The following is a 14,569-nucleotide window of genomic DNA, read 5'->3' as shown; positions in this document are numbered from 1 at the left end:
CCCCACCACAACGACTACAATTTACATAACACAAATACGCATATTATTATTACCTACATGATGAATTGTATGCAACGTTGTTGAAAAGATTTTGTCAACCATTTATTTTACACACAAGCACACGTCATGTTCGAAAGATTTTGAACCATTAATAAATGTTAATCGTTTTGAATTGGTTAGGACTAGCAAAGTCGTTCTAAAATAATATCCGTATAATATAGAGTATTTATAAATGAGTTGTTAACATAGGCGTGCGCACGAGGGGGGCAGGGTGGGCAGCTGCCCCTCCTGCGGGCTAAATTTTATCTCCCAAATATAGTTTTAAAAAAAAACATTATAATTTAATTTTATATTACAATGAATACATTTTAAGCATTTATGGTGCACGATAATTTTGTGTTGTCAAAAGTCCAACTTTGTTAAAACCACAAGCGATACCGCGTTGATAATGTGTGTTAATAGATACGCGGTAATCACGGTCATGTTTATACCGTGGTGGTCAAGGTTTATAGATAATATTATCTATAAACCTTGCCGAAATCACGCCAATATATTCTATTATCAATTTTAATGTTCATTTGTTTTTAATTACGATAACGTGACTTTTTGATAGTATTAATCCAAGACCGTTGTATTAATATTTGATGTTTGATGAATTGGTGTTTGTCAAATTGTGAAACATGGACATTAGAAAATTTTTAGTTAGTAAGTATATAAATTATTTATTATTATTGAATGGCTTTTATGTCAGCTAATAGTAATTAGTAACATTGTAAAATATACATAGGTAATGCTATAATATGGTATATTATAAATACCTACTTAATACAAATTATATTATATAATAATATAGTTTTGTAAATTATTAAGTTTTAATTTGTTACAAGAACACTCATTAGTTTTTTATGTAAGTTCTGGATAGGTACAATAGGTACATACAATTTTACATTAGCCATTACTCATTAGATCCTTACTAAATTACATTTATTTATGCTTGTATCAGACAAAGCTGTTCCAAATCCAGATGATCTACCAGTTCCATTACATGAGGACAATATATCAAAACATTCAGAATACCCAATGCCTGAGGGAATTTCATCACTGATGAAAAATTCCAATGATTCATTAGGTATTTGTTTTATATTTTAAAATTGTGTGGTTATTTAAATAAATGTGTTGTGTTAACTGATTGGGTTTAATTTTTTATGTTATTTATTTTATTACATTATAAGCAATGTGTCTTACTAATATATAATATAGAAATGTTCACTATATACTTTTTGATTAAACATTCCTAAAAACTTAGGTAAGTATAGAATTTTATAAATATTTCAAATATGTAAGTAAAGTTAATGGACAATGGTGCTTGTAATAAGCTAGCATTTTTTTTTTGTTATGTAGTTAATAGTTATATGTTTTTTTTTGTTTAGTTGCTTAATAGATATTTTTTGTTAGCTTTGTCGTGTTGTCAGATAATCAATATTAAATGTTTAGTTTTGTAAATTTTTTGTTTATTGTTATTATTTATTTATTACATATTAGTACAATTTTTTAAAGATAAAATCTCATTTATACCTATTGCCCATAGGTCATAATAAAATGGTCCCTGATATACATCCTGAAGATCCTAAAAATTCTATTCCTAAAAATCAGATTGAATTTAGACAAAGACTTTTAAAAGGCCCATTTCAACCTGTATTGGACATTTTTCCGAGAACCAGTTTTAGTGGCGTAAAACGTAGTTTTCAGAAGTCATGGTACCAACAGTTTACTTGGTTAGAGTATAGCCCAAAGGATGATTTAGCGTTTTGCTTCCCTTGTCGGATGTTTAGCGGATCAACGGGACTTAATATTGGACAATCAGAATTGGTATATTCAAAAATCGGATTTAAAAATTGGAAAGCCTCTACCTCCAAATTTAGTGCACATGAAAAATCCAAAAATCATTTAAATAGTTCAACATCACTGACAAATTTTTTAAATTCAAAGCCTATTGATGAAGTTATAGATGACCAGAGAAAAAATATTAACAGTGTGAAGGAATTAACTCGACAAAAAAATAGAGAGATTATGAGACGATTAATTGATATCACTGTTTGTTTAGGTATTGGTGGTAAGCCATTCCGAGGACATACAGAAAGTAAAAATGATGTTCATAAAGGTTTATTCTTAGATATAGTATGTCTCTTGCGTAAATATGATCCAATTTTTAATGAACATTTTTTATCAGGACCAAAAAATGCAATATATACAAGCAATCATATACAGAACGATCTAATTTCATCTATTAACCAGGTTATCAAAAGGCAATTAAAAGATGCAATACTTAATGAAAAAGTATCTTTAATAGCAGACGAGACGAGTGACATAGGCCACCACGAGCAATTGTCTATTGTGATTTGTGATACGTTATTTTAACAAACATACAAACTGTACTGTAGAACAATTTATTTGTTTAAAACGAATAACATCAGTAGATGCACAAAGTATTTTTAGTTCATTACATGATATTATTCAAGAATATAGTATTAAATGGGAAAATATAGTTTCCGTTTGTTTCGATGGAGCGTCAACTATGTCAGGGTGTACTAACGGAGTACAAGCAAAATTCAAAGAGAAAAACTCAAACACATTTTTTGTTCATTGCTATGGGCATTGCTTGAACCTCGTTCTAGTCGATTCTGTTGGGAGAAATAATCGAACAACGTTTGATTTTTTTGGAAATATCCAGCTCATTTATAATTTTATTGAAGGCAGCTGCGTTAGACATGCAGTATTGGAGAAAATTGCCAATTCAGTTAACATAAAATTAAAAACGTTGAAGTCAGTTTCTACAACACGATGGGCTTGTCGCTACGAAGCCGTTAGTGCGGTCAAAGTAAATTACTCAGCTCTACTTATTGCCATTAATGAAATTTCAGAATCCACTAGACAAGCTGATATTCGTGCTAAAGGTTTGGGGATTATTTACCAAATGAAAACTTTCGAGTTTGTTTTTGCGTTGGAAATGCTGGAGCCTATATTATGTTCAATATTAAAAGTGAGTTCATATTTGCAAAAATCTGATATTAATTTATTAACAGCAGTTCAGTTAGTTGAATCATTGAAAAAGACACTGAAAACTATGAGAAATACTGAATCTAATTTCAATAATATTTACAAAAAAGTATTTAAATTATGTGAAGAAAATCAAATTGTAATACCACCAGTTAAAAAAAGAAAAGTTTCGAGTAAAGTTGATTGTTTTTCTAATACCCAACATTTCATGGATACTAAAGAGGAAGAAATGAAGATTACAGTTTATAATGCAACATTAGACCAAATGATTAATGGTATTAATTTGAGATTTAGCCAGGAAACTTTGAATATGATAAAGAGTATTTCCAATGTACTAGAATTAAATGTTGACGACAACGATATCACCATTTTAACTGATGCCTTTGGTTTGGAAGCAGAAATGTTAAAAAGTGAAATAAGTCTACTTAAACATACAGATAATGTACCCAAAAATAATATAAAAAATTGTGACACGTGGATAAAATGGTTAACAGAGTTTGGCAGTGGAAGGGAAACTATATTCAATAATATATTAAAAATGCTAAAAATATTTGTTACTATTCCTGTGACTAGTTGTTCTTGTGAAAGGGCATTCTCAAAATTAAGCTTAATTAAAACAAAATTACGTAGTACCATGCATCAAGATCGACTAGATGGACTACTCACCATGTCAATTGAACAGGAATTAGCCTATAATATTAACATTGACGAAGTAATAGAACAATTTAAAATATTAATTCCTTCTGAAAGAAGAATGGTACTCTAAAGAAATAAAGAGGTAAGACTTACTTATTTATATTTCATATTAAATTTGTATACTAATACATTAAAAATAAACTTTGAAGTGTCAATTATTTTATTAAATTTGTAAATAATTAATGATATATAAAATAAAATACTGCCATTTCTAATATTGATTGAACTACCTAACTAATAACCAAAATAATATTCAATTATATATTATATAGTATATAACATACTATATAATTTATTATAGTATAATATTCACTACTGTATAATATAATAATATATAATAATGTGTAATATATTATACATTCTGCCCCCCCTGCCAGCAAGGTCTGCGCACGCCTATGGTTGTTAAGTCACCGACCTAACGGTTTCTTCGCGGCCGATGTGTAAGTTACATTAGGTATTTCAATTAATATATGTACCGAGTGCTGTGCAGAAATGTACAACTAGTAAATCTATACAAAAACCAAAAATAATATTATATTATGAATTATATCATAGCCAATGGTAATTGGTAGGTATCAGTGGCGTATTCAGGGGGTTAGAGCGGCTTGGGCCCCGGGTGGTACATTTTTAGAGACGCTACATTTTGGAGAGCATTTTTAAATAATACGGTACTTAGGTCATTTGGGTGATAAAAACAATTAATGACACTCAGATACTAATAAACTATCGTGTTTTTTTTTTACAATTAACCTATTTCTAAAGAAATTTAGGTTGGAAGGGGTGTTTTTTTTTTACTTGAGGTGAAAAATTCCTAAATACTTCTCTGGTAGTTAGTCGTATACATATTCCATAATTAAGAGACTAATTCGTCTTAAAATTTGGATACATATTTACAACATAAAATAGGTCGTACCAATATCAATTCACTACCGTAAAATAATATTTTTCGTATTCTAATGCGTGAATGGAAAAATAACTCGTTCGCATATTAGTGTGTTGTGTAGGTAAATAGGTACATATTGATTTCCTTAAATTCAAATGTATATAGAACATAAAAAGTCTGTTACTCATTTCTTAAAATATGAGATTTAAATCTATTATATAGCATAATATGCATAATGTTTCAAAATTAAATATGAACATTTTGATTAGATAAAAATTTAAAAAATAATTCAAAAGAGAAAGACGTTACTGTGGGATGGTCATCTCAAATATTAAATTTTATTTTTTCTGTACTTCCAAAAAATAATCGTGATTCAATTATTATAAAATGGTGCTTACTCAAATTTATTTACCAGTCGTTTTTGTACATTTGTATTTACCATTCTTCGATTCTCCCGCGACGACTACTATAGAAATGTGATACCTACTATAAGTACAATGGGTGTCAAGTTTCGAGTCTAAAAAGATGTTGCTGCTTCGTGAGACGGTTGACCCTTTTTTTAGTTCCCGAAAAAGTGTCGGTTGGAAAAGTACAAAAAAAAAAAACATTTTAAACCCATCAAAATATGCATTTAGCCAAATATTCGGTATACAAAATTCGGAAAATTTGTCTGCTGTATAAGTACCTACATATTGTAATATCACGTGAAATACTCGACGAGTATGATCAGATAAATCATTGTTCTATAATTCACGTATCAGAAAAACTGTTCAGCTGTTGGGACAATTCTATTTGTTTTTAACAATTTGCAATATATTTTTAATTACAGTGAAAAATCAAATTGTTTTGCTTAAAATTAATCTCGCAATTATATTACATCGTATAGGTAATATGTGCCTTGTTTATAAAAATACCGTTAGGAAAATATGCTTCGGATAAAAATGACCTCAGTTCAGTGAATCGTTTTATAAGTGTTACGATTTGTCATCGTTGTAAAATTTAAAACGACAATATTATGATAGTTGATAGTTGATATATGATAGTTGTCGAGGTGACCGGCTACCGAAGCACAGGTAACTCGTTTTTGACTCTTTTAACATGTAACTATATTTTTTTAAACAATTTGATATACATCTAAATAATAATCTATAATCTCATTCAGAACTATAAAAGAACACCGTGTCTCAATGCGGACTACATAAAATAGTTGCCAAAAACTTAACAGTTTATCTTCAACAAGACGTATGTTTATAAAAATGTCTACGAACTCAAATAACTTTACACGAACCTTATTATAATATTGGGTATTATTTTTTTTGTTTTATCCGTTTGTTTATGGAGACCTAGCTTTTAAATACCCGACATTTCATACGAAAATAATCAAATAATATTTTTATATTAAGTGTACCTTATTCCCTTTCCTGTATCATAATTTGAGCAATTCTACAAATTACAATGATAAAATATTTTATTGTAAACGTCGTCGGATATAGGTATTAGATAGAAATAAATAACATAAATCAAATTAAACAGGATAACGTGATGTAGTATTTTTGAGTTATTTATTACGAATAAAATTTCATCAATTATTTACTATAGTCTAAGCCACTGATAACCAAACTAATATAGAATTATTCACTGAAATCAATGTAATTTATAATATTGTATTGAATATGTTTTATGATCAATAATTAATATAATAAAATTGGATTAAGTGTATCGTTCTAAATTTAATATTTAAACAAGCTTGCGATACCGTATGTTAGAATAATCAGACCTTCACGCAATCGTTAAAAATTATAATTAATCATGTCGATCAATAGACTGATGAATAAAAATAAAATATATATAAATAAAATATATGAGTACCTATGTACCTACTACGGATGCTATAATAATATTATACAAACTATCATATAATTATGAAAAAAAAAAACTTATCGAGTCGGTTCAGCTACAAACATTGTGCTTCTAGTTATCATTATAATTTTTTAATAGTAAAAACCATAAAAACATTTCATATAAAATTATTTTATACGACGAAGGACACCGCAGATTAAACAACTAAAACCATGTAAGTATTACAAATGATAGATATTGGTACTTTTATTTTATATAAAATTTAGATTTGCAAGGTATTCGAATATTGTATTATGTAATATGTATTATATAATACAATAATATCTATTAAAAAAAACATTTTATTGAAATTTTATTTTAAGTATTTTTTTAAAATTATTATTCTAATGAATAAAATAAATACTTTTTCAATTTGAAAAATAGTTTATGTTATTATAAAAATGAATTTTTCAATTAAAAATCGGACACATTATAAGTTGTGAAGATTGGTTTTTCTCGTTTAATGAAATATTATTCACCTGCGTTAATTACCAACCATTCCTCAAAACTGACAAATATTAGCTAAAAACAAAATCCTCGACAAAATCTAATAGTATTCGAACGAATAACAATATATTCAGAGTATATATTTTTTAATGTATTCGAATACGTATTCCGAGTACAAAATAAAAGTATTCCTCACAAGACTGAATATTATGTACATTTTCAATTGGAACACAGCTATTTATTAAGATAAAATGTCTTTACTCAATATACGTGGAAATAAGGAATTTAATACCATCATGTTCTAAAATTAATAATAATAAACTATGTTTTGAAAAACATGGTGAACTCTGTAACTTAGATATATATATTGTTAAATAGTTGCAAAAAGTTTCAGGCATGTCTTATCAAGAAGTTATTTAACTTGGTGGATAGCCTTCAACGGTTTCACAACGTCATCTAATTCCTGTTATTATTCCTTTCAATAAATAATATTATACATTTAATGTATTTACTACAATCTTTTTTCATTTTCTTTTTATTTAAATATATATATATTTAAATTTGTTTAGTTTTATATATATATAAATATATATAAAATATATGCATATATACATTGTTTTTTCCCTACTAAAACTGTATTTATTTTAAATTTATAATAATCGATCTACCTATCTATCAATAGAAAAATTAAAATTATGAAAAAAAAGAAATCGTAGAATTAACCATTTATCAGTGACATATTTAGGCTCCTCCTTCCCGAAATATCAAAGTTAAGATACCCGGTAATAGTTAATACCCTAGCCCTAGCAGTAAGATATTGAAGCTCTCTCGCCAAAAAATAAATCCAGGCTTCGGTACTATTATTCATTCTTATTTATTGTTATAATTACATACATAGATTATTTATTATTCAAAGATAGTACTTACTTTAGAAATAAGATAATATTGATAAAAATATCATAAATAGTTATAGAGTAATCGACTTAAAATTTTTTTTTTCTATTACTACTGAGTAAATTATACTAAGATACTATTGAAAACAATAAAAGTGTTTTATCTGTACCAACAATAGAAAAATTTAGATATGTATATATTTAATGGCTATTTGAAAATTGCGAAACTGTTTTAACGGAAGTTACATTCGTTATCACCTATAGGTAATACAGCGTCGATCAGAATTTAAAACATCGTAAGTCATAAAATTTTTTTATTCTTTCAATACCAACCTATAATTCTCATTCGAACACTGTACAAAAAAAAAATTCAATACTCTCCTATAATTGGCTATTTAATGGGTTTTCATTCGACTTACTAATATCATAGGTGTTGTATACATTTTGGAACGTTACTGAAGTCGACAGTCGACCCCCAAATCAGCCGTAGAAAATAGCGATGAATATTCGCCGTAAGATATTATTCTCTCGTCTTTATTATCATATTAGGAAATCTAAAATTCAAATGAGCGTAACAGTTTTGTTGTCAAACAAATCTATAATAATTTATACAAAAACATCTAAACAACATTATAATAAAGCTTTCCTGTGGTCAGGTGTCTGGTCTTGTCTTCAATTACAGAACGTGTTCTGAGTCCAAGCACAGGCCGGTGTCACTAGTTCCCGGATGGGTGACCACCCGGGTTTTTAAATGCAAATCTTCGCCATATACGTACACGAGTTCAAACCAACCGACCCTCTCACAAATCGACGACAAATCGCGTACCTATTTTTTTGTCACTGATATTTGTTCCAATAAGATTTTATAAGCAGTCCGCTTTCTTGGGTCCTATATTTATTATTCGTATACATAATATTGTCGGTAATATTTTCCTCGAATTTTCGTTGAACCGCGAGTGCGAACGACCAACATTTATCTGAAAACAATTGTATGTACACAATGTAATATTGTTGTTTGGTCTGTGATTTACTCGAAATTATTATTACAAAGATATGGGTAGGTAGTTGCATACCTGCCTAGTAATTAAACGCTTGTTATAATATTATTATAAAATAATATTAAATGCTCATAGACAAGATCAGAGATCAGGCGTGCGTTATTGTATAATAACCGTATACAATGTTATAATATTATGATGATAATAATTAATAATATAATTAAGTACCTACTTTATAGATAATACGAAACACGCACTGTCTGCAGACCGCATCGTCGGTAACCTATGAAGAAAATTATTAATAATATTCTCGTTCGGCGATAAGTCGGCACGGTTTATAATGTACATGATATCCAAACATACAGTACGCTTTTAGATAGGTATATTATGTTATTTTTTTGTCCAGTTAATAGATAAAATAATATTATCATCGGGATTGTAAAATGCCAATAAAAAAGAAGATTACATGGACCGGAAATGCTCTTATATAGTTATATTTCTATGTTATAATAATATTATACGGTTTTGATTTTTCTTCTCAGGCTAAGAATTATATTATGATGTTATTTAACACGGCCGGGAAGAGCAGCTGTACTTACGAGACAGTGTAAAAGTGTAATAATACCATAGAATATTATAACACGGTTTACTTCGGGCCAAATGTCTACCACCACCACAGTATTCTAATACGTAAATACATTTTAAGGAATGTACCGGCTTTACCATTATATAGTATACAATGGATGATGTACAACGATGAGTCTTCCGAAGTTTCTGACAAATCATAAAACTTTCATGATAATTTCAAGTCAAAAAGTTTACTCGCCATTTTGATATCGCAAAAACTCATGAGCTTCGCCCTCACTATGCACTAACTTGTTGAATTTTTAAGTACCTGCAGAGCTCCCATAACAAGCAATCAGTTCGTTAACAATATATATTTTTAAATTTTTCTTTAATGATGAATTTTAGCGTAAGATTTTGTTTTTTTTTTTTTTTATCAATGTAACATAACTGAGGTCAATAAATTATTATTTTATTATAAATTATTATCGAACAATTTTTCTAGTCCTTAATATTATTAATACCTATAGTATAATAATGACTGATAAAATAATAAATAAAATAAAATTATTTTCTGAATTTATGATGGTAAAAAATAGATTCATAGTGGCGGCATCTTTGATTTTCTTCTAAACTGCATGTTATAGATTAATGATTAACAGATAATAAAAAGTATAAAATTCAGTTTAGATATTTATAACTTTATCAATATATATTCAATTACTCAATTAGCATTTTATATTTCGTAGTATCCAATTTTTAGATCAAAATATTTTAATTCCATTGCTATAGTGGTGCCCACATTGGACTAAACACAACATCACGAGTGAATGCCAATGGAATAAGACAAAGCTTTAACGATGTGAAAAAAAAATAATAATATGAAAGTTCCTTTTTACCTTATGTTTGAAAATATTTAATGAACTACGAGTTACGAATAAAATAAAAAAAAAATCCTAAATGTTATCAATGACAAAAAATAACTACAATATCATGATAGTTACTTATCAGTGCCATCACAAAACACGAAAACTGTAATAAAAAGTTGAAGAATATCAAACGCACTACATCGATAAACTCGTATAGATAATTTGCTTATAATCTGAATGAATTACAAGTAATACAAAACTGCAATAAAACATAATAAAATTGATCAATTTGAAATATACTTTTGATTTTAATTTACTATAAGTCTTAGTCTTAAAATCACTTTTAATTAAAATATTATGCTGTACGCAAGTACCTACATCAACGTATTTGTATGTGAATTTGAATTTTGAAACTTGTTTGATTAAGTTTTATAAAATACATCATTTAAAGATTTCAAATTCAATAATTATAATGAAAATAAGACATTTTCAAAGTATCGAAATATTTCACGATTGTTTGCTATAAATTCAAAAATGTATTCTTTACCCAGTCTTCGGGATATTTTATTTAAAAAAAAAAAAAAAAAAAAAAAAACGATGTAGGTACTGCTGCAGGTACATGTCTTCCCGATCACGGATGGAAAATTGTCAATATTGTTATCCACTTGTAAAAATGTTGGCACCCATCGATGCGTTTCAACTGCTTTGAGTTAAATCAAATATATATAAGGTGTAACAGGACTATTTAACGAATTTCCATTACATATATTACTATATTTGTCAAATAGTACTGTTACACCCTGTACATAGGACTGCAATATTGTATAAACGCGCGAAGGGTGAGAAACACTGATCATAATTTATATCGTGAGCAAACGATTTTTCTTAAACACGTACACCTATTATCATGGTTGAAAAATCTCACAGATTTTTTTTCAACCACACACACACACACATACATCATTGCCAATGTAATTTATGGAACCTTTCTTTCGAAATCTTGGAATAAATCCAAACGATCTTAACGCCAATGTACAATACAAACGCGTATTATAGGTACCTAGTGATGATAGCGTCGTAGTAAGTAATCGTCTAAATTTTCGTCGACAAATTTCGATTAAGCTGGTGCCTATATGACAGAGATTACGAATAAATGGCAAGCGTGTCTTTTTTTAGTGACACGCGCAATAATTGTTCAAAAAGATCATAAAAAAAATAAAAAAACAATGATTAGCTTTAATGACATATAAATAACATGGTATATATTTATCATACTTATGTGTCATTTATAGATATCTTTACCGTTAAATTATATTTTTAGTTCATATATTTCGTATGAATGTGCAAAACAAATTGTTTGAAACACATGGCAAATAAAACCTAATCAAAATTGCACATAAATCAGTAGCAGATCCAGAAATTTAATAATCATCAGTAAAAAATTCTTCTTGATGTTTACCCTCTTCCCCGAGCAATTAAAATGTATCCACTATCAATAAAATAAAAACGGGTAAGTCGTGGATGTCGCTCTGCTTTACAATAGGTTACATGTGGGTTACTGTAATGGATGGAATTAAATTTGAATCTAATAATATTATAGCATTGTATACGAAAAACGATTCTGAGCGGAGACGGTTTATTTGTCTAGGATATTATAGATTATTAAAAATTTTCAAATCTTAGATTTAAAAAGAAAAACTTTTATGAATTTCTATCTAAGATGATTTGAACATTGTAATAATTTTTACGCATGTAGTCAAAATTTGAACTTTAAATGCTTATAAAAAAAAAAATCATGCCTATGTATATTTTTAATATTTTTCAATTGCTATTGTAATAATGTGTTAGGTACCTTTAATTACATTTTCAAGCTTTTCTACCCTACAAATAAATTTTAATCCATATTTATTGAAAAAAAAAAACTAAAAAAGTTGAAAAATTAAAAAGCCAGTAGACAGCTCAAAACAAATCAAAATATTTTGAAAATTTTATCAAAAATAGAAAACGTCTATATAAACATTCATGTGTCTGCGGTCATTTGTTTTAGAGTTACGCCAAAAAAAAAAAATCGTTAAATGAGAAATCTAGTGAAAATCCAATGTCGTAGAAATTTATATTTCAAACACTCATAAAAATTTAATTTGAATTTCTGGTGGACATTTTATTTATGATAAAGATTGACAAACTTGTAAGGAATATTGTATTAAATTTTTTTAATTAGATTTTTTCGTATTTTGTCATAATTCAAACATTGAATGTTTATAAACATTTGTCAATAATAAACAATTGTGACTAAGAATTTATTTTATTTTTCAACTGCTATTGTAACAATATGACAGGAGACTTGTATTAAATTTTCATGCTTTTCTACCCTACAAATAAATTTTTATCGACATCAATTTAAAAAAAATTAATAATGACTGAAAGTTGCATATGCCAATTAAATAGTTCAACTAAGTCGAAATTTTGGTGGATAGAATATACTTATATAAACATTCGGTTAAAATTGTATGTATTTATGGTCGTTTGTTTTAAAGTTACATCAAAAACCAAAATCGATTTTGTCGAAAACTGGTTGTGCGTAAAATTTCCTTTAATTTTTAGTTTGTTTATTCCTATTGTTGAGAAGAATATTGAGAATTTTCTCAAGAATTTTACCAATTTGGATTCACTTTCTGATCTAACAAGGTACTGAAGTCGAAAATTGAAACATTTTTACTGTCCCAAAATGTGATGACAGACACACAAAAAAAACATACACATCATAAAAATAAATACATTCCTCGCTCCGCTCCTGAATCTAAAACTATATAAATCTAATAATACGATTTGTGATAATGATCTCGACCCACTCAAAAAGGGTTTTTACTCGCACTGACTTGCTAGACTGCTAGGTACACACTTAGGTAAAAAAATATTTGTCATACCTGCAATATAATATTATATTTACGAATAATCTGATTTTCCATCAATAATTTATCATTACACTTATATAGTTTTACCTAACACAAACGTTTAAAAATTTACCCAAAAATCATTATAATAGTTAAGAGTTTAGTTTATTTTTGTCATAACAAATTAACATAGATTAAAATAATAGGTATACTATAAAGTATACACTAATAAAATTTGACACCCCCTCCCCTCACAAAAATCAGAGCTTGTTCTTGGGGTGGGTGAGTATTATTTAAATACACAATTAATATTGTACTAATGATCATAGAAATTCAGTTTAAGACAATAAAAAACCTGCGCATTAAATGTGGGCGATCTAGTCACAAATTTCTACCTATATTTTCTATATTAGGTTGATACTTAATCATATATAATAATAATACCTAACTATTAACTATTAACTTCCAATTGACAACGACTATGAGCCACGTAATTTATAATGCCTTATATGTATATTATGGGAAGACTAGACATTAACGAGTTTAAGTTAATAATTAACTTAGAAGTTAAGTTAATTTCAATTTATTGACTTTAACTTAACTCATTCGCATCATGTTATTTGCCAATAGTTAACTAAATATTAACTTATAATTAATTTAATATTCCAAAATTAAGCTGGTTTTGAATTTTCGTGGTATTATTTATCCAGTCAAATATTTTGTCATAATTGCCATTCATAGAATTTGGAAAATATTATACATAAAAAAAAGATGATAAAATATTCACGAAGCATTTTATATATTTTATATTATTATTTATGGACGAAAAATAATTTATCACATTTATTAGTCGTAAAATGAGGGAAACATTAGCCACTTGTATAAAAGATTTATTTATATTTTTATATTCTTTAAACGTGATATATCTATATAAAATATAAGAAAGATAATGTACTACATTAGTTTTAATAAGAGCATAAGAACAAATAAAACTAATCATTTATACTTCTACCAGTTCTCAAAGTTTTGCATTAATTACAACGAACACACAAATTCATACTACCTATTTCTAATTATGTATTAATACAGTTATCGTGAATTTTGGCCGTTAATCAATTTATAACCCTTTAATCATAACATTACTAATATTGGTTATTGAAACTCATACATTTTATAGTTTTTTTTTCATTCCTCACTCATTGCGCTCTAGCAGTATTATTTAGTATTTATTTTCACTATCTACTAAGATACTTGTCAGTTGCACGATCGGTTGCTTATAAACTTCTATTTTTTCATTATTATATTTTATTATATTATATTTATATTTATATTATTTTTATTTATTACATTATGCAAATTGGTATACAGT

The 14,569-nt window shown here is 27.5% G+C and overlaps 2 protein-coding genes across 2 annotated transcripts in view; one reads left to right on the top strand and one right to left on the bottom strand.

Moving 5' to 3' along the window:
• pdgy (acyl-CoA synthetase family member pudgy) overlaps nucleotides 1-14,569 on the bottom strand; it is a 58,404-nt gene that overhangs the window by 32,285 nt on the left and 11,550 nt on the right. The gene's annotated exons all lie outside the window — the stretch shown is intronic.
• LOC149055548 (zinc finger MYM-type protein 1-like) lies at nucleotides 1,600-3,823 on the top strand. Its single transcript, XM_089225730.1, has 3 exons — nucleotides 1,600-2,362; nucleotides 2,442-3,090; nucleotides 3,220-3,823. Exons 1-3 carry the CDS (start codon nucleotides 1,600-1,602, stop codon nucleotides 3,821-3,823), a joined length of 2,016 nt encoding a protein of 671 aa, XP_089081856.1.

The sequence above is a fragment of the Diuraphis noxia genome, unplaced genomic scaffold (assembly GCF_037042655.1).
Source record: "Diuraphis noxia isolate RWA-SAM2 unplaced genomic scaffold, SU_Dnox_SAM2 contig0004, whole genome shotgun sequence".
NCBI lineage: Eukaryota > Metazoa > Arthropoda > Insecta > Hemiptera > Aphididae > Diuraphis > Diuraphis noxia.
The sequence above is the reverse complement of the archived record's forward strand: the minus strand, read 5'-3'. Positions and strand labels throughout refer to the sequence as shown.